Here is a 21835-nt window from a genome sequence, read left to right on the forward strand (position 1 = left end):
CCAGTCTCCTCTCTGTTTGTTTCCATGGGGGTTGGGGCGGGGGTACTGATGGGGGGCCGGGGGAGGACATTGAACTGAGCCGCCCTGGTTCTCCCAGGCACTGTTTCTGGTGCTGCTGTCCTCCTAGGTGGGGAGCCCCGTGATGCCTCAGCAGAAGCCACTCAGGTAAGGGCTGCCACCTCTGCTTCATGCTGCGTCTGTGCCTCCACCTCCTGCTTCCCAGGGGCCTGCTAAGGACTGGAGCAACCTTCACAGTAACAGGTGGGTAGGTAAGAACGATCTAAGGTTGTTCGTTGTGACTGCTTCCTACCCAGGATGATGGGCCTGGAGTGAAGGTGTAACTGGCCAGAAAGCTGGATCCCCTGCAGTCCTGGGAAAGCACCCATAATGGATGTCTGGGTTGGCCAGCAGGGAGCTTGGCCTTATCTACAGGCATCCCCCAAAGATGCCATTTGCTGGCTGCTCAGGTTTCCCTTTACTTTGTGTCAGTACAGCGGCTGAGGGGCATGCTGTAGTCATGGGCCTTGGACGCTTAGTTTTAAGTCAGTCAGAAAGCGGAAGAAGGATGTTTGACCCTGCTCTCACAGAGGTATACAGGGAAATCAGAGCCACCCCAGGGCTTTTTGCCAGCAACAAGTACTTCTTGAGTAACTTCTGTGTGCTCAACTCTGTCCCAGACACTATGGGGCATACAGAAGTATAGGTTCTGCCCCAGCAGAGGCAAAACCAAAAGATCAAATGGGCAAGCAAATAATACAAAACAGTGTGAAGAGTTATATGGTGAGGAACACTAGAAGTTTTTGGAAAACTGTTATATTACAGCACACTCTGGACTAAGACACATCAGCTGTGAGACCTTGGGCAGGCCACTTGCCTTTTCTCTTGCTTCATTTTCTCCCTCTAGGAGGCAAGGCTTGTACTCTGCAACCTCTTAAAGTTACTTCCAGCTCTGTAAGACAAGGCCTCCTTGAAGAGGTGAGGTTTGAGCTACGCATTAAAGGATGGAAAGAGAAGGGCGCCCACTGCAATGTGTGCCCTCCACCCACATACTGCCCGCAGTGGGAGAAAGAATTACGTGGTCCAAGTGTGGGGACTATGAATTTGTTGAATGTAAACCGTGTGCCAAGGATTCAGTGTTTATTATCTCTCAGTCCGTAGCACAGAAACCCTCTGAGGTGGGTACTGGTACATCCAGACCACACAACTAAATGGTGGAGCCAGGGTTTGAACCCAGATGGGACCCTGACGTATTCTGTTACTTTGAAAAAGGGGGTATGAGGAGGCTTTGTGGATGAAGTGACCTAAATTCAGTCTTGCTTGGCCTCGCCTCTGTCCTTACTGGCCAAGGATGAACCCAGCCCCTGCCTGTTGGAGGCCCCTGTCAACACATTCCGTCCCCACACCAACCTCTTTCCTTAGAAAGCCCTTGCTGTGTGGGTAGAGCCTCCGCAGTGGGGCCTTCATGGGCCCCCTTGCATATCATGATGAGGTTATGGGGCCAGCGGGGCAGAGCTCAGCAATCCCACTTGGAGATGAGGAAATAGGTTCAGAGCAGCTCTGTGGACCCAAGATGTCTATGGACCCAGTTGGATCAAAGGTAGAGAGTACAGACTAAACCAGGACCCTTGGTTCCTGTCTCAGCTCCCCACGTTCTGGGATTGGGGGAGTCCAAATGCCCTACACCATAGCAGGGATTTTGGAGAAACTGGAGCAGGTTGGCCTGACAGCTTCTGGAAGAATTGAAGGCAGTGTTTGGAGACATTTCTAGTGATAAGTTTCTGTGGCTTCCAGTGGCCTTGCTTGTTTCCCCATCTGACAGTTATAAGTGTCTGGCCTTCTCCCAGCCTGTGTGCGTGTGCACACACACACTTTCACCGTCCTAGGAGGACCACCCTCTCCTGGACCCTAGAAAGGATGTGAAAAAGGGAAACCAGTGAGTACAGACTGTCATCTAATTGTCATATGAACCAACCAAGACTGTTTCCTCATCTGTGAAGTGGGAGCAAGAACAATAGGGCTTTTTCATCCTTTGGTTATGAGAATCATGGGAGACGAGATCGTTCATGTAAAGGACCATGGCTTCTCACTGTAGCCGACTGCCAACTCCAGCCGTCGCCTTGGGGAGCGTTAGGACCCGACCTCTGCCTCGTTGTTCAGCACAGAGGGCTCCACACCAAGAGCCCCAAAGGGCCGCCTCTTGCCTGAGTTCCCGCCCCTTCTCTGGCAGCAGCTCCTGCTGCCTCCTCCACTGGTGCGGCCTCCACCTCCCCCGCACACACAGCCCCCCGCCCAACCCTTGGGGGAGGGTGGAGGAGGGGCGGGACTTGAGTTGTTTTTCCAAGAGAAGAACCCATCCGTCTTAAGGTTAATCGGGTGTTTGCGCTCAGAGAGTTTGGGGTGACAGGCCCGGGCGCTGTGGGAGCGAGTCGGACTTTGACCGGCCCGAGGAAGGGCCGTCTCAGAGGGAGGCCGAAACGCCGGAGCCTGGGCAGGCGGAGCAGAGCCGCCAAGGTCAGGGCCGAGGTGGAGCTCTCCGAGGTGCTGAAGCCTCCCTGCTCTCAGTCCGGCGAGCGCCCCAGCGGACCCTCCTGCTCGGTGCAGGCAAGGCCCCAAGTCCCAAGGCTCCGGCCCGCGCGGTTCCCGGACACTTCAAGAGACCAGCAGCTCGCCCTCTGGGGTCTCGTTCCGGGCTCTGCTCCAGGTGACCTTGGGCACTCGGCTTTCCCGCACAGGCATCGGTGAACCTGCCCTCCAGGCCGCGGCTGGATGAGCGGCGCGTCCTTTCCCGGGGCTGGAGAAAGGGTGCGCACCCACTCCCCGGCTTGGAGCGCTGGAGCAGGGAACAGGGCGGCAGGAATGGGGGGCGGGCGGGGTTGTGTGCGATGAGCCGGCTCCTCTCTTCCTGGGGACCGTTGCCTGGCTTCTCTCTCCAGCTCCTTCCCAGGCCCCGACGGCGCCCCTCTTCCGTGGCTGCCCGGTAGCCAATACGCAGCCTCGAGGCTCGAAACTGCCGGCCCTCGGCTCTCTGCCCCGACGGAACCGGGGCGGCAGAGCCTACCCCAGCCACCCATAACCTCCTGTTGGGGTCAAACACTCGCGCCTCCATGGTCCAGCTGCGAGCCGGGCAGTATAAAGAGTGAGGTCCGGGCGGGGCGCGAGACTACCTGCCGGTCCCGGGGGCTTGGTCAGAGCGGAGATGGGAACGCAGCCAGACGGGGCTGCCAGCTCCCTTCCCAGACCGCGAGGGGGCGCCGCGTCCCCATGACAACGCGGACACCCCACCCCACCCCCAGCCTCCAGGGAGGGCAGTGCCCCCCGCTAAGCAGCACTGGTGACCGTGGACGGTGCCCCCGTAGTGCCCGAGTGGAGAACTGCCGGCCGGCTCCAGGGAGGGGCGCACGTAGCTGGGGTCCCCGACGCCCGGGGTGGTGGCCCCCGCGCGTCCCCGTTGGGTGGCCGGCCCGGGGCGGGCGGCGCGGGCCCACCAGGATTGGCTGCTTCCCCGTGACATCACGCGGCTCGGGGAAAAGTGCGAGCGTGAGCGCGAGTCGGAGCCACAGCGCTGGGAGCTGCGGGAGGAGCAGGGGCCGCCCCTCTGCACCCCGTCCCCGCCCCCGGCCCGCGGCCCCGCCGCCCGCCCCACCCGCTGGCCCGCGGGGCCACCTGCCCGTCCAGCCGTCTGTCAGGTGCGAGGGGAACTGGGCGGAGGTGTCTGGTAAGTGACTCCGCGGCAGCGCGGGGGCGGGGGACTCGGTTGGGAGAGAAGGACGCGTGGCTTCTGGACCCTCTGAGGCGCCCCGAGGCGGGCCCGACTGGGCCAGGGCCTCAGGCTCCTTCGGGGGCGAGCTCGGTGCTGGGAGCTCCAGAGGGCCCGGGGGCGAGGGGCCCGCTGGAAGCAAGGCCTGGAGTCGCCCGGAGGCATCTCCGGGTGCGCCTCTGGGAAGGAATGGACTCTCAGTGGGTCTGGGTGGTGGTGGTGTGTGTGTGCCCGCCCACGGCCCGCCAGGAGCCAGGGGCAGCCGTCGGGGGAGGGACCCCGCACTTCTGCCCTCCTCTGGCAGCTCTGCAGGGCGCCGGGCGCTGGAGCCCCAAAGAGCCTTTTTCCCGCCCCTTCTCCCCGCCCCCCAGCCCCCAGCGCTGCCAGCCCACTCCAGTCCGTGGAGTCCTCCATCAGCGACCTTGAACTCCGACGGAAAACACCACTGTCCTCTCCTGGTGCCCCTCCCCCCTCCAAGACTCCCCACCTCTGTTGCCCAGGCTCAGAGACTGGGAGGTCCAGCGCCAAGCCCCGAGCCCCAGGGCGGAAGCTTCAGGCGCAATGTTGGTGCCAAATCCCCTGCGCGCTTTCTCCCTCCCCGCAACTCCTGAGTCTCCTCTCCCGCCCCAGGGACAGATCCAGAGACCGCAGCCTTCCCGGAGCCCTAGAGTGAACGCCTAGGAATCGAAGACCCACCCCCACCCCCGGCGTCCAGGGAACACGCTCCCATCGCGTCCGGGAAAGGGGGGCTCCAGGACCCGGGAAAGCACGGTGCCCACGCCCAGAGGCTGCAGGAACTGCGCTCTAGGGAGTTGGGGGAGGGCGGGGCACGGGAGAGCCGGGTCCCCTTCGACAACCACGGAGACATGGAGGAGCCTCCAGATGGGCCCAGTAATAATTCCCAACGAGGCCCGACCAAGCCCAGGGCTTGAGAAACAAGGTGGCCACGCCAGCCGCTGGGGCCGGACTGTGCCTCTTCAGCGGGGTTCAGGGTTAGGAGTGTGGGATGGGGAAGAATTTTACACACGCCTGACCCAAGCCCCGCTGGGCCTCCCCATTATGGAGGTGCTTCCCGCACCCTCCTGCCAGACAGACTGGGCACCCTTTGGCGATAACTGCGCAGTGGTCACACTGAGCTGAACCTAGCGTCCCGCAAGCCGGGTTGAGAGGCTCTAGCAGCAGCCCCTCGACAGAAGTCAGTCCCAGCCTGGGACTCTGCACCGCAGCATTGGGGACGCAGACACCACAGGACTTTCTGCTAAGACGTCGCCCCCAAGGTCAGGAGGTCTGTCGCAGCCCAGATTGTAGTCCGGTCTTGTCGTCCTGCCGGCGACTCTTCCCCATGCACAGGCGGGGCGCCATCTAGACACCGGTTCTTGGCCCAACCTTCTTCCTACTCAGACAGCCGATGTCTGGGCTGAGCCTCCCTACAGGGCCGTTTAGAATGTGGCGGGTCACCCACTGTGGGACCTGCATTTGCTCGTGTACACAAGCTCACAGGTACAGGCACACCCGAGCCGTGTGCATCCCCCAGGCCGCAGCACTCCAGGCGCACACACGCATGCACATGCACGTGTCCACACAGCGCGAGCATGCTCACATGCACACGGGCGCACTGGTATCCAGGCGTGGCCCGGCGCGCGCACACACGCACATGCAGACAGCTACTAGCTTCTACTCCAGCTCCCCAGTAATCACACACAAACAGAACTCGCAGTCGCCTTCCCGCCCACACTTTCCTCACCGCGTGAGGGGTGGAACCAGGCGCCCTTAACTTTCCCACCACTGAACCCCGTGCGGAACCAAAGGCAGCTACGGGGTGAGCCTAAAGGCAGCTACGGGGTGAGGCCTGGAGAGGGGGTGGGGCCCAAGTCCCTCCCCTGGGAGGCCCTGCCTGGAACCTCCACTGCTCTCCCAGTCGCCTTGGAGTTGGGGGCGGTGGCGAACAGCGGCCATCCTCTCCAGGTCCGGAGCTGGCACCCAGGGACCGACATTGCCATCTAGCGGTGCGCACACGCCTGGGCGGCGGTTGCTCACCTCCCCAGTTTTCGGGCGGGCCTGCGTCCCAGAGAAACGCTCCAGAGGAGGGTGCAGTCAGAACGTCTGCGTGTGACCCCCCAGGGGTCCAGAAAGATAGTTTGGGTGGGGAACAGGGAGAGTGCCTTGCCGTGTCTGCAGCTGGCAGCTTCCCCCAGAGGGCCCAGAGAGGGACTAAACCCTTGGCCAACTGATTGGAGACTAGCTGTACAGATGGAGACAAGAGGTCTCTTTTCTTCTGGGAAAGCTAAGTGTGGGAGCTGGCAGGGAATGAGAAGGGGCCCTACTCAGGCCTCCCCTGACCCACCCCTAGTGGTGTGGTTTTGAGGAGGGGAGAGCAGAGGCAGGAAATCAACTCTAGAGGCAGTAGCACCTTGCAGTTAAGAAGGTGGCTCCTGGGTTCTAATCGTGCCCCCCCCAGCCCCTGCTTACACGCTGGGTGACTTTAGGCAAGTTAATTAACATTATCCTCATCTGTAAGAAGATACTTACTTCAGTAAGATGAGGATACTTACAGCACCTGCCTTTTCAGGCTGCTGTAGGAATTAAACCCGATAATCTGTATAAAAAGCTCAGAGGGATTCCTGACTCATAATTAACATTCAATAAACAAGAGCGATTATGTTTTTCGTATTTGGTACCTCGAGCCCAATTCTGATCTCACTGGCCTGTGTCCTGACCCTGGGAGGCTAGAACGAGGGTTTCCTTGGGGCTGGCTGACGGGTCACTCCTGCCCACCCTGTGCCTACGGGCAGGTGCCTGGGAAGGACAGCCTCTCCACGCTGGGTGCCTCTGCCCTCCCGCCCCTCTTCAGAGGGTGGTGCCTGAGGTTCCATTTTGGAGTCTCTCAGCACTGAAAAGGGCCGTCAGAGACCCCCCGCCCCCCAGGAGAGGGCAGTATCTGGTCTTTGCCCTTGATTGCTCTGTGACCTTGGGGGTGGCACCACCCCTCTGTGAGCCTCTCCTGTGAACCAAGGATTTGGGCATGAGAACTGAATCTACCAGGCCAGGAGGCTGGGTCCGCATCTGCGTCTAGTGTCTGCATCTGCATCTGTGATGGTGGCTTAAGGGGACTGAAACCAGGCTTGGAGGGGGGCGTCACCCTGGCACCTGGCTCCAGCGTCCAGTGCACGTTAATGCTGGAGATGGACTTGAGTTGCTGACCCCCACTGCTGCCGGGAGGGAGGCCGCCCCGGGACAGGCATCCTCTCTGTTTTGCAGATGAGAAAGAGAGGAGCAGGAAGGTGAGGTGGCTTGTGCAAGGCCACATGGCTAAGAGCCCGCTGGACGTGGAGCCTGGGCTGTGGGGCGCATGCTCCTTCCTCCACACCCCACTGTCTCTCCTCTGCTTCTCTCACACAGACGCACAGAACTGCATATACGGCGGGGAGCTGTGGGGCTGGCATGGCTGTGATGGGCCCGTGTGCGTGTGTAATGGTGCGCGTGTTGGCGGGTGTGAAGGAGGCTGGGCTGAGCGGCTGCCCTGGCACGGTGCCCTGGGCGTGGGCCTCCCTCACACGCAGGGGAGAGGAAGAGGGGAAGGAGACGTGACGAGGCTCTGGGGAGGAGCCTCGTGCTTGGAGGACCCCAGCGGGGGCGCCGTGGTGTGTACCGGTGGGCCGAGGGATACCCTCAGGGGCTGGCCACAGGCTCCCCTGCTGGAGCCCCTCTCTTCCCTATGGGACACTCGCTCACCCTTTGGGTTCCCTGTCAGGCCTTGGGGAGGGCACTGGCCCCTGGGAAGCCGTGTGTGTCTTTCCTCAGCTGATGGGCCCTTTAGGCTTCTGATTCTTCACAGGTCTTAGCCCCTGGCTGCTGACAGACCCCAGCTTCGCTTACACTGCATCCCCATGCCCTGGGGACGGGGGAGGCCTCCGGGAGGGGATGCCACAGTGGCACTTTCCTCCTCCTCCTTCTTGGATTTCTGGTTCCATGTCACCTCTTCTGGTCCCCTGGGAAGACTTCCCCAAGGTGGGATCACTGGCTCTTGTGGCTCTTTGGGCCTCCCTCTACCAGAACCCTTAGCTCTGGGACAGCAACATGAGATCAAGGAGCTGTGGAACCTCGGGCAGTTTATTTAACATCTCCGTGCCTTACTTTCCTCATCTGTTAGTAAAAAATAACAGTATCCGGGACTTTCCTGGTGGTCCAGTGGTTAAGACTCCTTGCTTCCACTGCAGGGGGCTCGGGTTCATTCCCTGGTTGGGGAACTAAGATCCTGCGTGCCGAGCCACATGCCCCCCCACCACCCCACCAAAAAAAACCCAAAACAAAACAACACAGTATCTACTTCATAGGTTTGTTATGAGGATGAAAGGAATGAATACTTATAAAAAGTGTAGAAAGTGCCCGGCACTGAGTAGACAATAAATGTTAGCGGGTATATATTCTTGCCTTTGTCCCTAGTGGCTTCTGTAGGGACTGAAGGGCAGGTCCCCGGTAATGTTTGGTTAAGAAATCACCAAACGGGTAAATGAATGAATACCTCTGACCAGAGCCACCTACTGATATCTGGGACCTCTCTTCCCCCCACCCCACCACCCACACTGGCCTGTCCGTGCCTCACACATGCCTCAGGGCCTTTGCTCATGCCATCGCCCTTGACTAGGCCACTCTCTGCAGCTCTTCTTGTGGCTGCCTCCCCCTCATCATCCAGATCACCTCCTCGGAGAGGCCTTTGCTGATCACCCCTCTGACTCACTCACCATCACCTGCCCTTGTTTTCTTTCCAGCACTTGTTTTTGCTCACATGTTTATATGTCTCCCCTGATAGGGTTGTAAGCTCCGTGAGAGTGGGGGCTGCGTGTGTCTCCTTCACTCTGTAACCCCAGCTTAACCCCAGCGCCTACAACAGTGCTTGTACAAGAGTAGGCCCTCAATAAAGGATGAATGACCGAATACAGGAGGAAGGGATGGGACAGGGTTCTCTAAGGACGGAGTTCTGCAGGATGATGATGCTCCACCGTCGCCTTGACTCCGGTGTACCCCACCTCACCCCTCTAGTCCACTTCAGCCAGTCACCCCTTTCCTCTCTCCTTCCTCCTCCAGACACTGCCCGCCCACTGCTGCTAACCAAAATGGCGAACTTCACACCGGTCAATGGCAGCTTGGCCAACCAGTCTGTGCGCCTGGTCACGTCAACCCATAACCGCTATGAGACAGTGGAGATGGTGTTCATTGCCACGGTGACAGGCTCACTGAGCCTCGTGACTGTCGTGGGCAACATCCTGGTGATGCTCTCCATCAAAGTCAACAGGCAACTGCAGACGGTCAACAACTACTTCCTCTTCAGCCTGGCATGTGCTGATCTCATCATAGGCGCTTTCTCCATGAACCTCTACACCGTGTACATCATCAAGGGCTACTGGCCTCTGGGCGCTGTGGTGTGTGACCTGTGGCTGGCCCTGGACTACGTGGTGAGCAATGCCTCTGTCATGAACCTGCTCATCATCAGCTTTGACCGGTACTTCTGCGTCACCAAGCCCCTCACCTACCCAGCGCGGCGTACCACCAAGATGGCAGGCCTCATGATTGCCGCTGCCTGGGTCCTGTCCTTCGTGCTCTGGGCACCTGCCATCTTGTTCTGGCAGTTTGTGGTGGGCAAGCGGACGGTGCCGGACAACCAGTGCTTCATCCAGTTTTTGTCCAACCCGGCGGTGACCTTCGGCACGGCCATCGCTGCCTTCTACCTGCCTGTGGTCATCATGACGGTGCTGTACGTCCACATCTCCCTGGCCAGTCGCAGCCGAGTTCACAAGCACCGGCCCGAAGGCCCTAAGGAGAAGAAGGCCAAGACCCTGGCCTTCCTCAAGAGCCCCCTGATGAAGCAGAGTGTCAAGAAACCGCCCCCAGGAGAAGCTTCTCGGGGGGAGCTGCGCAACGGGAAGCTAGAGGAGGCCCCTCCGCCGGTCCTCCCCCCACCACCACGCCCAGTGGCTGACAAGGACACCTCCAATGAGTCCAGCTCGGGCAGCGCCACGCAGAACACCAAGGAAAGACCACCCACAGAGCTGTCAACCACAGAGGCCACCACGCCCGCCACACCTGCACCTCCCCTGCAGCCACGGACCCTCAATCCGGCCTCCAAGTGGTCCAAGATCCAGATTGTGACGAAGCAGACAGGCAACGAGTGTGTGACAGCCATCGAGATTGTGCCTGCCACGCCGGCTGGCATGCGTCCGGCGGCCAATGTGGCCCGTAAGTTTGCCAGCATCGCCCGCAACCAGGTGCGCAAGAAGCGGCAGATGGCAGCCCGGGAGCGCAAGGTGACTCGGACCATCTTTGCCATTCTGCTGGCCTTCATCCTCACCTGGACGCCCTACAATGTCATGGTCCTGGTGAACACCTTCTGCCAGAGCTGCATCCCTGACACCGTGTGGTCCATTGGCTACTGGCTCTGCTACGTCAACAGCACCATCAACCCGGCCTGCTATGCCCTCTGCAACGCCACCTTTAAAAAGACCTTCAGGCACCTGCTGCTATGCCAGTATCGGAACATCGGCACTGCCAGGTAGGCAGGTAGGGGTACCACTGGAGGTGCTGGTGTGTGCGCTGGGGACCACGTGTCAGCTGCTGCCAGGGAGAGATGTGGAGGCACTTCTCAGTGTTCATGTTTCCTGAAGAGAACTGATGTTCCCGAGACCCCGTGAGCCTCAGGAAGAGGCTCTGGCTGGATTCAGAGACCAGGTCTCTGCTCAGGCCGAGGAGGATCAGCCCCAGGAAGTGACCAAACTGGACAGTCTGACCCATCGCTCTTGTCCTGCCTCAGGGAGCTGGGGAGCACTGGCCTATGTGGGCACCTGCCCCACTGTGACCAGCCAGCGTGGCTGAAAGAACGGACATCTGGAGGGAGCAGAACCCAGCACCCCTCTGGGAGGAGCAAAGGGGCCAATGCTTGGGAAAGGAGGCTCAGGGAGGGAAGGGTCCCCCATCCTGCTGTAATCGGTGCTTTCTGCCCCCCTGTACCCCGCATGTAGGCTCAGCCTCCTCCTCCTGTATCTCTCTCCAGGGGCAGAAGTCTCCCCTTGCTGCAGCTACTCAGCAGGGCTCTGGTTGGGTGGGCGGGTCAGTGGGTGAGCTGGCTGGAGGCCAGGCAGAGGGGGCTCCAAGCACCCCCTACGGCACTACCCTGGCCACGTTCAGGATGGGCTAGCGGGGAGATCAGGGGTTCACTCAGGAACTGGGGCCTGGCCACCTACCTCCCCAGGCTGAGCTGAGTGGCCCCTGTCATTCTGAAGAGTTGCCCTCCCTCCCCAAGGAGAGGGCTTGGCTCGGGTCACACACAGTGAAGGTGGGACTGTGGTGAGTGGTATTCACGGCTGGGCGGCTGGCCTCTGCAGCACGAGGGATGCCCTGGTGGGTCACCAGGGAGAAAACAGGGGTGGATGTGACCCACACACAGGCTTCAGTGACAGTTGGGGCGGGGCTGGTGAGGCAGGCAAGCGACCCCATCTCTCTTCTCCCAACTGATAGAACCTTCTGGATTGGCAGTGGGCTGGACCAAAAGACCTTTACCTGGGGGAAACTGAGATGGGGGAATCAGTTCTAGTGAGTCTCCTGGGTTCCCTCCCCCAGCCCTGGCCCCTGGAGAAACAGGACTGAGAGGCTCAGGGGACTTGATGGGGGGCCCCCTTCCAGGGGTCAGTAGGGTGCCCCGGAAGAAATTTCCATAACCGTTTTTTCTCCATGAGCTCTGGGGGGCACTCACCGCCAAGTCTTCAACCCCCTGAAAGCCACTGTTCCCTCCAGCCCTCTCTTTCCTCCATTCTCCCACCTCCAACAAATCACCACAGCAAACTTCCTGGGAAGGGGCTTTTATATATTAAAAGAAAGCTTTTATTGGGGGGAAAAAAAAAAGACATTTATTTCTTTCTTAGTAATGGCATCATTGGGGGAAGAAGAAAAGTGGGTACAGGGGAATCAAATCCCTTTGGGCGAGGCTCAAGCTGCCCAGAATCCCTTGTGCCTCCCCACTTTGGGCACTTGGGGTGGGTGTGGGCAAGTGAAAGGGAAGAAGCAGGACATGATTGATAAAGCTAACGAGCAGGCAAAAGGCACTGGTGGGTTACATCCTGGGCCGGTAGAGGGAGGGTGTGGGCCAGGCCTCCGAGTAAAGCCAGGGGCTCCTTGGCATCCAGGCCTGGCCGCTAGTCCTTTCCCTTCCCTTTCTTGGCTGTAAAACAAGAAAGAAAGACCGCATTAGCAGGGTTTGGGTGACCCACTGGAGACCCCCTTCCCCCCCAGCACAGACATTAGAGAAAAGAAAATTCTGCCCCCTGGTGGTTCTCTATCAGCTAGCTTGGAAGCCCGTGGGACAGGACAGCCATTATGATGCTGGACATTCCTCACTCCCCCCAGCTTAGACTTTGGGGATCAGAAAACCTTCAAGTTCCCGGTCTCAGTCCTGGTCCCAGCAGCCCTGGACAACAGCCTCAGTCCCCTCACCTGAGAAGTGGGCAGATTCCACTCTGCCCTGTTGGCCTCCAGGGCTGCTGTGAGTCAGGAATGAAGCTAAGGGAAAGAGGGAAGTAAGGACTTTGAAGTCCTTCTCATATAGAAACTGCCCCCACCTGCTGGAAAGATGACAAAGCCAAGCCGTTCCAGTACGATTTCCCTGAATCCCAAGCCAAAGGCTCCAACAGAACAGCTGACTTTGTCCTTACTTGAGCCAGGATTTCAACCTCCCGAGCACCCTCTGAGGGGCCCTCAGTACCGCCCACCTAAGGTGTCTCTACCTACAGGGAAACCCGGTACAGACACGTCAAAATTTCACTGGCCAGGATCCAAAACTTCAGGCTTTACCCACTCCCTTCGCAGGTAGGGGCAGCCACCTGTGATGACCCCACCCCTGCCCCCTCTGCTAACCTTTGGCCTTGGCTTTGGTCTTGGGGGTGCAGGGCTTGGTCACACGGATGGTCTCCTGGCACTGGGCATTGTACCGCGCCTTCTTCAGGGTGCCTTGGCGGGCTTTGGTGCCTGTGCCCCCATCACATGCCCCCCAGCTCTCAAACTTGTACTTGCAGTCGGCTGGCGGGAGAGTGCCCGGGTCAGAGCTGGGTGGCCTGTGGCCCACTCCACGGGTCTGCTCAGGTCCCCGTGAGGCTGGGCCCCCTGCCTACCCTCCGCCTGCGCCCCACCTCACCTCCAAACTCCTTCTTCCAGTTACAGGGCACCCGGCACCGGATGCGTTGTGTCTGGGCCCCGCAGGTGCCCTCGCGGAAACCCACGCCGCAGTCCTTGCTGCTGGGGGTGCAGGGCCCCCAGATCCACTCCGCGCACTCGCTCCCCGGGCCTCCCTTCTTCACTTTGTCTACAACGCATGGGGAACAGAGCTCAGGACCCGGGCCAGGAGAGACTCACTCGGAGACCCCTTCCTGGAGTCCTGGCCTCGGAACCGAGGCTGCCGGCCTCACCTGCCCGGCTCCAGCCCTCCTTAACCCCCCCACCCTCCGTATCACCTTTCTTTTTGGCCACCGCGGAGGTGAGCGCCAGCAGGGCGAGGAGGGCGAGGAGGAGGAAGCCTCGGCGCTGCATCCTGGGGGTAGAGCACGGGTCAGAGTCCCCACTGGGGGCCGCAGGCGTGAACCTCCCACCCCCTTTCCCCAGTTTCCAGGCCCAAAGGCTGCTACTGCGGTGTCGGCGGACTTGGGGGGCTGGCCCCTCGCCGCCAGCCGGAGCGCACAGCGGGAGGAGTCTCCCCAGGGGCCGCCTGGAGCCCGGGACGCAGCTCAGACCCCCACCCCGCCTCCAGCCCCCAGATGGGCAGCGGCCGAGAGGCCGAAGCCGCCGCGCGCCCTCCGGGGCCCCGTACGCTCACTCGCTCGCTGCCCGCGATGCTTCGCTCCCTCCCGCGCCGGGCCGTCCCGCTCCGGCCGCCGCGGCCCCTTTTGTCTCCAGAACCGGTCTGAGCCGGTCACATGGGCCCCCGCCCCCTCCCCCCCACCGACGAAGGACCTGCCCCGCCCCCTCCCCTCAAACCCGCGCCGCCCCCCGACCCCGGCGTCCCCGCCTCCGCTCCCTCCCCGAGCCCCCCGCGCCTCTACCCCCTCTTCCCGCCGCTCGGCCCCACACCCTCGCCTCGCCTCGCCCGGCCGGTGCCCTCCGCTCTCAGACGCCGGGCTCTCCTGGCGTCCCCATCCCCAGCCCCGGGTCTCCGGACTGTCCCGGCACCCCCGTCCCCAGCCCCCAGTCTCGCGCTCCCTCGGCCCAGGCCCCTGTTTGCCGTCCCCGCCCTCTGCCCCCTCCTCGGGGCCCGTCCCCTTTCCCCTCTGGACGCCAGCTTCCCTTCATGGCCACTGAGCCTTAGGTGGAGACCAGGAGGGAGCACGGAGCCCCGGGTGTGTCACAGGTCCCGGCGCGGGGCCCGCGTTCGAGCCTGTGTGCGGCTCTGTCCGTCGAGCCCCGGGTGCAGTGATTAACCCCGTCGAGGCCCCGCTCCGCCTCCCAGGGCCCGCTCGACTCTCAGCGCCCCTCAGATGCTGGGGAAGGAGCGACAGCCCCCGCCTCGGGTCGCTTCACCAGGTCTGCAGTGAGATGCTCTGCTCAGTGTCGGGATGGGGCTCGGACGGGGGACCCCAGAAAAGCGCACGGGTCGGAAGGGCGCGGAGGCCGCTGCGCCTTTCTCCACGCGCAGGTTGGCGGGGCGCGCGGGGGGCGGGGGAGCTGGGGAGGGAGGAGCCCGCAGGCCTGGATTTGGTTAAGATTTAGAGCCGACAGCAGCCGTCTGAGAAGTTCCAGACGCGGCGCGGCAGCGGCTGCAAACGCCCACCCCTTCTGAGCCTGGAGGCTCGGGGATCACCTCATCCGATCCCCTAAACAGCGAAAGCAGTTGAGGCCAGGAGGAGGGGGCTTGCCCCAGGCCATAGGGCGACCGGGCGCAAGAAACCAGGCCTCGCCCCCGCTCCACCTCTTTCACTTTCATTGTTATCTTCCCCGCGGGAAGCGGGAAGCAGGAGGAAATCAGCTCCTCCCCCGGCCACGACCAGCGCGGCAGCCAGGCAGAGGTCAGGTCCCGGGCAGCCCCTCGGACCCCACCCCAAAACGGGAACCAGGGTCCCTCGAACTGAGTCTGGATCTGGGTCGACGGTGTCCAGTCCCCCACCCGTAGGATAACCCAGCAGATCCCACCGCTTCTGGAAGACCTCCCCCACCAAAAAAAAAAAAAGCGGAAAGGAAAAAAAATCCACTTTACTGAGTCACACCCAGCTGTAAACATGTCACCGTGAAAGCCCCGCCCCCCGCCCCCCAGGCCACACAGTCGGAGGTGAAATGACTGGGTTTGGGAGGAGGGTCACCGGGTAGGTGCTAAGCAGGGCAGCGGGCAGGCAGATGCAGCAGGCCCCGTGTTTCCGGGAAGAAGCCCTGGGGGCGGGGGTGGGGGGGTGGTGTCAGGGCGGGAGAGGGGCCCAAGCTCCCAGGAGCCTCAGAAGGAGGGTCCTAAAGGACGCGGAGGCTTAGGAAGCGTCTTCCTGGGGGCTCCCTCACGGGGCCTCAAGGCCCTCTGCCCTCCGGGCTGTGGGCCCTCAACTCCAGGGCACCACTGCAGGGAAGGTGAGGGCCCCCCCAAGCCCCCCCCCAATGGTCTGCCCAGCCCAGTCCAGTTTCCTGGTCCCCTGTGAGCCTCTGGGTTAGGCTGTGGCCTCAGGGGGCCGGATGAGACCCCCCACCCCCCACCCCGGCTCCCAGCTCCTCAGAGTCCAGCCCTAGGTCTGGGCAGCTCCTCAGTGAGCAGCACAGGGCTCCTTCCCTGGGGCCTGGGTCCCGGGTCCCTCTGTGGCCATCCGACTGGAATGTGGCAGTGAGGTGGGCGAGGAGGGGCTGGTCCCCTGGCGGCCCGTCCCTCCTGCTGCGGGTCGGCCTCACACAGCCGTCTCCTGGTCCTCCCGCTGGATCATCTGGTAGTGCTGCCGGTTCTCCAGGTACGCGGCCAGTTCCGTGTCCTGAGCCCTCTCAGCCCGCTGCCGGGGAGTGTCGCCCTGGATGTGGGGGGGCTGCCATCACCTCAGGGACCTGTCGGCCCCAGCAGGCTTAGAAGACGGGGGCTCTTCCCTCGGTAGCAGCCAACTCTTGCTGGCTCGGGTTCTCGGGGTCTGGACTGTGCTGGCTGAAGGACAGCTTGGACTCCCCACAGGCGGCCCTCCCGCAGACTCCCCTCTCCCCGGGCTGGAGTGTGGGAAAGGGTTGCTTGTGTTTGCGTGGATCCCCTGCCTGCCCTGCTGGTCTGCTCACCTGCTGGTCTGTCTTCATTAGAGAGGCCCCGGCCTCCACGATGTAGTGGCAGATGGTGCGCTGGCCCAGGGCTGCGGCCTGGTGCAGACAGGTCTCCCCGCTGGGGGAACAGGGGCTGGCTGTGGATCCCATCCAGTCCTCTGAGCCCTCCTGTCTCCCGAAGGCCATCAGAAAGGGCAGGAAGTTCAGGGTCCTGGGGCAAGGGGGGGTGGCCCAGAGGATGACAGATGGGGCCAGGAAGGGTTTATGGGCTCTGACAGGACCAAGTGGGAGGGGCTAGATAAAGATGGGGTGGTTTCCAGGGTAACGGGGGTAATGCACTGCCCACATACTCACTTTTCCTCCACAGCATCAAGGATCTCTGTGGGGGCTGGAGAAGGGGGAGGGGGAGGTCAGAGAGGCCCGGCAGCCTCTCCCCCCTCCCAGGGGCCCCAGTGGCACAGCTCACCGTGGTCCAGCAGGTAGCGGACCACTTCCTTGCTGCCGGTGCTGACGGCGTGGTGCAGGAGCGTGCGGCTCTGCTCGTCTCGGTGCATGAGGTCACCCCCGGCTCGGTGCAGCTCCTGGAGCTGGGGGCAGGAGGCAGAGCAGGGCTGGGGCTCCTCAGGGCCACCCTCCTTCCAGCCTCAGAAATGCCCCCCAACTCACACAGGCCCCAGGCTCCCTAGGGGCCTCCGGGGGTCTTTCTGGAGCGCAGGGGAAACACGATGGGCTTCTCTCACCCCAGGTGCCCCTGGACACCCCGGGAGCACTGACGACCGAGCCTTGGAGCCTGCGGTTCCTCTTAAGGCTCGATCCTTTCTGAGCACCAGGGACAGGCAGAATGAGCTAGGAAGCTCCTATGCAGGGACACCGATTGTGGGCTGGACAGGGATGGGGGGCAGGGCTGACTGGGACAACCCCACAGAGGCCCCACAGAGGCCCAGGCGACGACAGATGACCACACCTCAACACATCAGCTCTTGGCCCAGCCCAGAGGCCCCACTCCCCAGGGCCTGAGGGGGCTGCCAAGGGGAAGAAGCCCGAGCCTGGCACTAGTACCTTACAGAAATCGTTCCTCTTGGCAGCCTCGATCAGCTCTTCACCTGCACAGAACACCTGCCTGTTACTCTCTGGTGCTGGACGCCTAGGCATGTGTTGGTGTGTGAACATACGTCTGAGGCACTATTGTGCAGAGAAGGGGGCCTGTTGGGGCACGTGTGCCAAGGGCTGTGGGCTCACGGCGACTGTGATGTAGCTGTGTTCTTGTGAGGCTGCGTATGGGCTCCACCCCACCCGACCCCACCCCACGGAGCCTCGGTCCTAGGACCAGGGAGGAAGCAGGGGCCCTGCAGGGAGAGGCCTCACCTGTAGGGGGTGCAGCATCCCCTGGCAGTGACCTGCAAGCAGAGCAGGATGAGATGTGGCAGAGCTACGGATGACATGGCTACAGCACAGGCCCAGCTTGTCGCCCTCCCCAGCCCCAACCGGGGGCGCCCTCTGTCCTTTCAACAGTTTATTGAGTGCCTCCTATGTGTCAAGTGCTGTTCTGGGCACTGGCAATACAGCAGTGAACACGACGGGTGGAGAACTTGCTCTCAGGGAGCTTACATTCTAGTCAGAGAGACAAACAAGTAAACAAATAAATAAGGTATTTTGAAACAGCAGGAAGTGCTACAAAGAATAGGAGACAGGGTAGTGTGATTGAACAGCAACTTCAGGTGGGGCTCCTGGGAGACTCCTCTGAGGAGGAAACACCCAAGCTGAGATATGAATGGAGGGGCAGCTCTGTGAAGATCGGGGAGGCAAGGACAAGTCCAGAGATGGGCAAACTTGTGCTTTAAAGAACCGAGAGGTGAGTGGGGCTGGACTGTGGTGCTGGAGCAGGGAGGGCGCTGGTGGGGTCAGAGACCACCAGGCTCAGGCTGTGTAGGATGAAGTGACCAGGTACGGGGGGAGGGCACATCGACCGTAGGGTGAGTGCTGGGGAAGGTTCCAGGCTGTGGGGAGAGAGCAGGAGGCCAGGGGCTCCGTGGTGTGCTCAGACGCGGGCAGGGAGCAGCCAGGGAGGGAGCCCGGGTCTTTGGCCCGCGCAGCAGAGCGGACGGTGGGGTGGAGGGCTGGCAGGCTGGGTTCAGTTTGCTGCCTGTGGGTCAGTGAGGCGGGGCTGGTGGGGACTGCAGGCAGCTGGACGTGCGTCTGGCGCTCAGGGAAGCGGCTGGGGTGGAAGACAGGGCTTGAGGAGCTGCTGGCTTACGGGTGGGATTTAGAGCCAGGGCACCAGCTGAGGCCTGGGACTCACCGGGGCCTGGGTGAGCAGGGCGAGGTGGGGAGAGGGGAAGAGGGGGTTGGGAGGTCGGGTCGGGCAGACGCCCCCAGCAGCTCAGGGTCCAGGATATAAATCTCATCCTGTGCGATCTCGGTCACGTAGTTGAGGTGTTCCTGCAGGTGGGGAGGTCAGGGCCGAGGGTCAGGGCCCTGCAGGGTGGCCGGCGGGGTGGTGAAGGGGCTGCCAGGCCAGGAGACCTGGAGAAGCCTCTGCTGTGAGCAGCAACGCTGACAGGAGGCAGGCGGGCCAGTGGCCCTGCCAGTCCCCTGTCCCCTCCCCCCATTCTCCTCTCCTCTCCTGCCACCCAAGCCCAGCCCCTGACCTCCGCACAGCGGGTCCCCCAGCTGGCCAGCCCCTTCCCACTGGTGACCAGGCCTCTGGCCAGAAGTGCCTTTCCTTCCGTGTCTGGATGGATGACAGCTGTGCCGTGAGGGCTGCCCCCACCCCACCCCACCCCAACCCGGCGAGCCCTGTCCGGGCACACGGGCTCCCTTCTCCCGTCAGCACCGCACCATCCCTATGCACGGCCCAACTGTGGACACTATGGGACGCAAGGATGGCTGTGCCCGGCTGTGGAGGGTGGCCTAGCAGGACAGGGGACACTGGGGCCCCGGAGCTGGCGGCGGACGGAGCAGGACGGCGAGTGCTCACCTGGGCCCTGTCGATTCTGTAGAAGCGGCTAGCAGTGGTGGCTGTGGGCAGAGAGGTGGCTGAGGAAGGGGGCCCTTGTCCAGGCCTAGGTCTTCTGCCGCCCCACCTAGGACCCCGAAGGGAGGGGGCAGGACATGGCCCGGGACCACCCTGAGCTGGCCCTTCAGGGCCACTCACCATCCAGGAAGCACCACTTGGGGGACAATTTCTGGCACGTCGGAGACTTGGCTCCAGCACCTTCGGGCTCCTGTCGAAACAGAGGCCGGGGCTGGGGGCGACCAGAACCCAGGGCAGGAGGGGCAGCCCGGGCAGGCCCCAGACCTCTCCTTACCTGCCGGAGCCTCTCGATGTGGGCGCGGCACAGCTCCAGGTCGCTGTCTCCCGGGACCACCACGGTGCCCAACGGCACGGCTGGAGAACAGAGCGGCCGTCAGCAGCCGGCCGCCCCCCACCGCCCTGCCCTCAGGGGACCCAGCGCTCCTCGGCGCCCCCGGCGCCCCCAGCCCCCCCCAGCCCCATTCGCCACTCACAGGCCTCTTTGAGCTGCTCCTTGTCATAGTGCAAGGCCTCGTAGTCGTGCATGCTGACCCTGCTCACCTGGATCCGCAGCTGCTCCGGCACCGGCTGCTGGCTGCGGGTGGGGCGACCACACAGCACTCGGCGAGGGCTCTGCTGGGCTGCCCGTCCCCGCCAGGCACCGAGCCACGTGCCCCACCCAGCTGCCCCGGGGGACTGTGAGCCTCCTTTCCAGATGGGGATACCGAGGCTGGGGAGGGGCATACTCGCTGTGCAGGGGGGCGGTGCTCCGCCGCTTGGCCTTCTGCACCATGGTGGCCTGGTTGCGCAGGGAGATGCGGATGCGTGAGGCTGCGAGCTTGCAGGGCTCACCATCCACCTGCACTGGGATGGCCTTGGACGTGGTGAGCAGCACCTCTCGGCACTGTGTCAGCCGCTCGCCGTGCCCGCCCACCTGCAGTGCTGCCTGTGGGCGCGAGAGGCTCAGGTCAGGGGCCAGGGGGTGGCAGGACCTCAAGCTCCGCTTTTCCCAGGGATGCTCTGGCCAAAGTGAGAGCGACCCCCCGCCCCGTGGAGAGCAGATGGAGGGTGAGACCTCAGCCAGAGAAGGAGGTGAGGGTCAGCCCTCCTGTCCTGGCCAGTGAAGGAAGTTTAGTGACCGCCCCCCCCTTCCATCTCAGGGCCAGGCTCCCGGGCACTGTGGGGACAGGGCCGGGGCAAAGCAGGGCCGGGGCTCTAGACGGGCCCCGTGCTGGCCCACTCACCAGGGATGTCATGGTAAAGCCAATAACCTCGAGGTAGCCATCATCGTGCCGCTGGGGCTCGAAGTCATGGTGCTCCCCAGGGTGGCCCCAGGGCATGGTGCCCGCACAGTACCTGGAGGGGAGGGCACCACAATGGGCTTCAGAGGACGGGCGTGCAGGACAGAGGCAGCAGGGCCCACACAGAGCCCTTCCCTCCTCACCTGGGGATGTTCAGGAAAACAATGCACTGGGGTTTCAGGTCCTGAATCTTGGGGGTCAGGTCGGTCCCGTCACACTGGAGGCGGGAACGGCGGAGGGTGTGAGGGTATACGTAACCAGGTGGTCTCCCTCCCGCTGGGCCTGCCCACCCTGCCTGCCAGCATGGCCCACTCACCACCACGCGGATGTGCTTGGCCAAGTCCTTGGAGCTGCCCATCAGGAAGTCGGAGAAGGCTGTCTGTGGGAGACAGAGGGCGTCACCATCTGGTGACAGGTCATTTCCTTCACCGCTGCCACGCAGGGGTCCTGTGGCCTGGTAGACACAGGTGGGCAGGGGGCACGGCGTAGAACAGGTGGGCATGGGAATGGTGGGGCATAGCTGGCAGACCCCAGACTCACCCCGGCGTAGAACATCTTATTCCGAAAGCGGCTGTTGAATTTCTCTGGGTTGGCCTCTGGGTGGTGACAAGAAATAGGGGACAGTCAGTTGTTCTGAGCCTGCTGGGGCTTCCCAGGCTGGGGTCAAGAGGGACGGTTGAGAACGAATGCCTTTTACTGGGAAGGGCAAGGTCTGGTCCTCTCGGGGACCCCCTCCTGTATCCCTCCCTCCCCAGCCTCCCCAGGCCTCCTCAGCAAAAGTTTGCTAACCTCGAGACTCGTGAAACTCCAGGGTGACGTGGGCATCAAAGCCCAGGCTGAAGTAGTTGTTGAAGACATCCAGCGGCAGCTGGAGAAAGGCCAGGGGCAGGCATGAGGGGCCGGCTCAGCCTCCGCGTGTCCAGGCCTTTCCCACACAGCCACGTCCACCAGACAGCTCTGCCCCCAGCCCACCGGCCTCGGCCCTGCCGTCTGAGCTCCCGGGCTAAGTGCCCCGCGCACGAGGGCACCCTGTGCCCTGCTGGCCCTCTCTTCTCACAGCCCTCCCCGCCGATGGGCCGTGCTCTGTAGGAGCCCCACGAGAGCCGGGACTTGGTTTTGCTCGCTGCTGAGAACAGACGGTGCCCGGCAGTAGCAGGTTCTCAGTAAATATGTGCTGAGTGGCTGAGTGACAGCTACCTCATGAGGTGAGTACCGTTACTCCCTCTTCCCGTGAAGAGGCCGAGATCTGGAGACACCAAGAGTCACCCCCGGCCCCGCCCCGGCCGACCCACCCGGTCGGTGGCCCCCTCATCTCGCTCCTCAGGCCCCGCCTCGGGGTTGGGCTCAGCACGGAGGTCCCAGCGGTCCAGCTGCACCACGTTGCCCTCCTCTACGTGGGAGAGGATCTTGGACACGGGCTCATCGGTGTAGCCCTGGGGGGAGGCAGGAACTGAGCCCCTCCGGGGTCTGGGCCTTCCCCGCCGCCCCGCCCTCCCCAGCTCCCTGCCCTGTGGGCGC

The 21835-nt window shown here is 62.5% G+C and overlaps 3 protein-coding genes across 6 annotated transcripts in view; 1 reads left to right on the forward strand and 2 right to left on the reverse strand.

The window, feature by feature from the left end:
• Window positions 1–8871: 8871 nt before the first annotated feature.
• On the forward strand, window positions 8872–10308 carry CHRM4 (cholinergic receptor muscarinic 4; the record flags this gene model as incomplete). Its single annotated transcript, XM_079707644.1, has 1 exon — window positions 8872–10308. One exon carries the CDS (start codon window positions 8872–8874, stop codon window positions 10306–10308), a length of 1437 nt encoding a protein of 478 aa, XP_079563770.1.
• A 1305-nt stretch (window positions 10309–11613) lies between these two features.
• Window positions 11614–13665, reverse strand: MDK (midkine). 2 transcript variants are annotated; one of them, XM_079708379.1, is made up of 6 exons: window positions 13611–13665; window positions 13252–13328; window positions 12936–13103; window positions 12659–12820; window positions 12239–12304; window positions 11614–11966 (listed from the first exon to the last, which is right to left on the reverse strand). In XM_079708379.1, the coding sequence occupies exons 2-6, from the start codon at window positions 13325–13327 to the stop codon at window positions 11941–11943; spliced, it is 498 nt and encodes a 165-aa protein (XP_079564505.1). In that variant the 5' UTR covers window position 13328; window positions 13611–13665; the 3' UTR covers window positions 11614–11940. The 2 variants fall into 2 exon arrangements, with proteins under 2 accessions (XP_079564505.1, XP_079564506.1); XM_079708380.1 differs by lacking the exon at window positions 12239–12304.
• Window positions 13666–14964: 1299 nt separating this feature from the next.
• The window catches only part of DGKZ (diacylglycerol kinase zeta), a gene marked incomplete at its 5' end in the record, with an annotated part of 40855 nt that continues 33984 nt past the window's right edge, over window positions 14965–21835 (reverse strand). For all 3 annotated transcript variants that reach the window (XM_079708247.1, XM_079708248.1, XM_079708246.1), the window contains 18 exons: window positions 14965–15768; window positions 16022–16121; window positions 16358–16391; window positions 16470–16590; window positions 17063–17106; window positions 17369–17400; window positions 18303–18442; window positions 18981–19021; window positions 19158–19227; window positions 19312–19391; window positions 19511–19611; window positions 19763–19962; window positions 20261–20372; window positions 20461–20534; window positions 20634–20696; window positions 20858–20913; window positions 21107–21185; window positions 21610–21750. In XM_079708247.1, coding sequence (XP_079564373.1) covers window positions 15652–15768; window positions 16022–16121; window positions 16358–16391; window positions 16470–16590; window positions 17063–17106; window positions 17369–17400; window positions 18303–18442; window positions 18981–19021; window positions 19158–19227; window positions 19312–19391; window positions 19511–19611; window positions 19763–19962; window positions 20261–20372; window positions 20461–20534; window positions 20634–20696; window positions 20858–20913; window positions 21107–21185; window positions 21610–21750 — 1605 coding nt within the window. In that variant the 3' untranslated portion in view covers window positions 14965–15651. The remainder of the gene's footprint in view (window positions 15769–16021; window positions 16122–16357; window positions 16392–16469; window positions 16591–17062; window positions 17107–17368; window positions 17401–18302; window positions 18443–18980; window positions 19022–19157; window positions 19228–19311; window positions 19392–19510; window positions 19612–19762; window positions 19963–20260; window positions 20373–20460; window positions 20535–20633; window positions 20697–20857; window positions 20914–21106; window positions 21186–21609; window positions 21751–21835) is intronic.

The sequence above is a fragment of the Hyperoodon ampullatus genome, assembly GCF_949752795.1.
Source record: "Hyperoodon ampullatus genome assembly, chromosome: 7".
Classification (NCBI taxonomy): Eukaryota; Metazoa; Chordata; class Mammalia; order Artiodactyla; family Ziphiidae; genus Hyperoodon; species Hyperoodon ampullatus.

Coding starts and splice junctions, on each gene's coding strand:
- MDK (XM_079708379.1), bottom strand. CDS start 13,327: ATGCAGCGCCGAGGCTTCCTCCTCCTCGCCCTCCTCGCCCTGCTGGCG. Junction 12,821..12,935: donor CTGGAAGAAGGAGTTTGGAG/GTGAGGTGGGGC, acceptor CTCTCCCGCCAG/CCGACTGCAAGTACAAGTTT. Junction 11,967..12,238: donor GGAATCTGCCCACTTCTCAG/GTGAGGGGACTG, acceptor CTTGTTTTACAG/CCAAGAAAGGGAAGGGAAAG.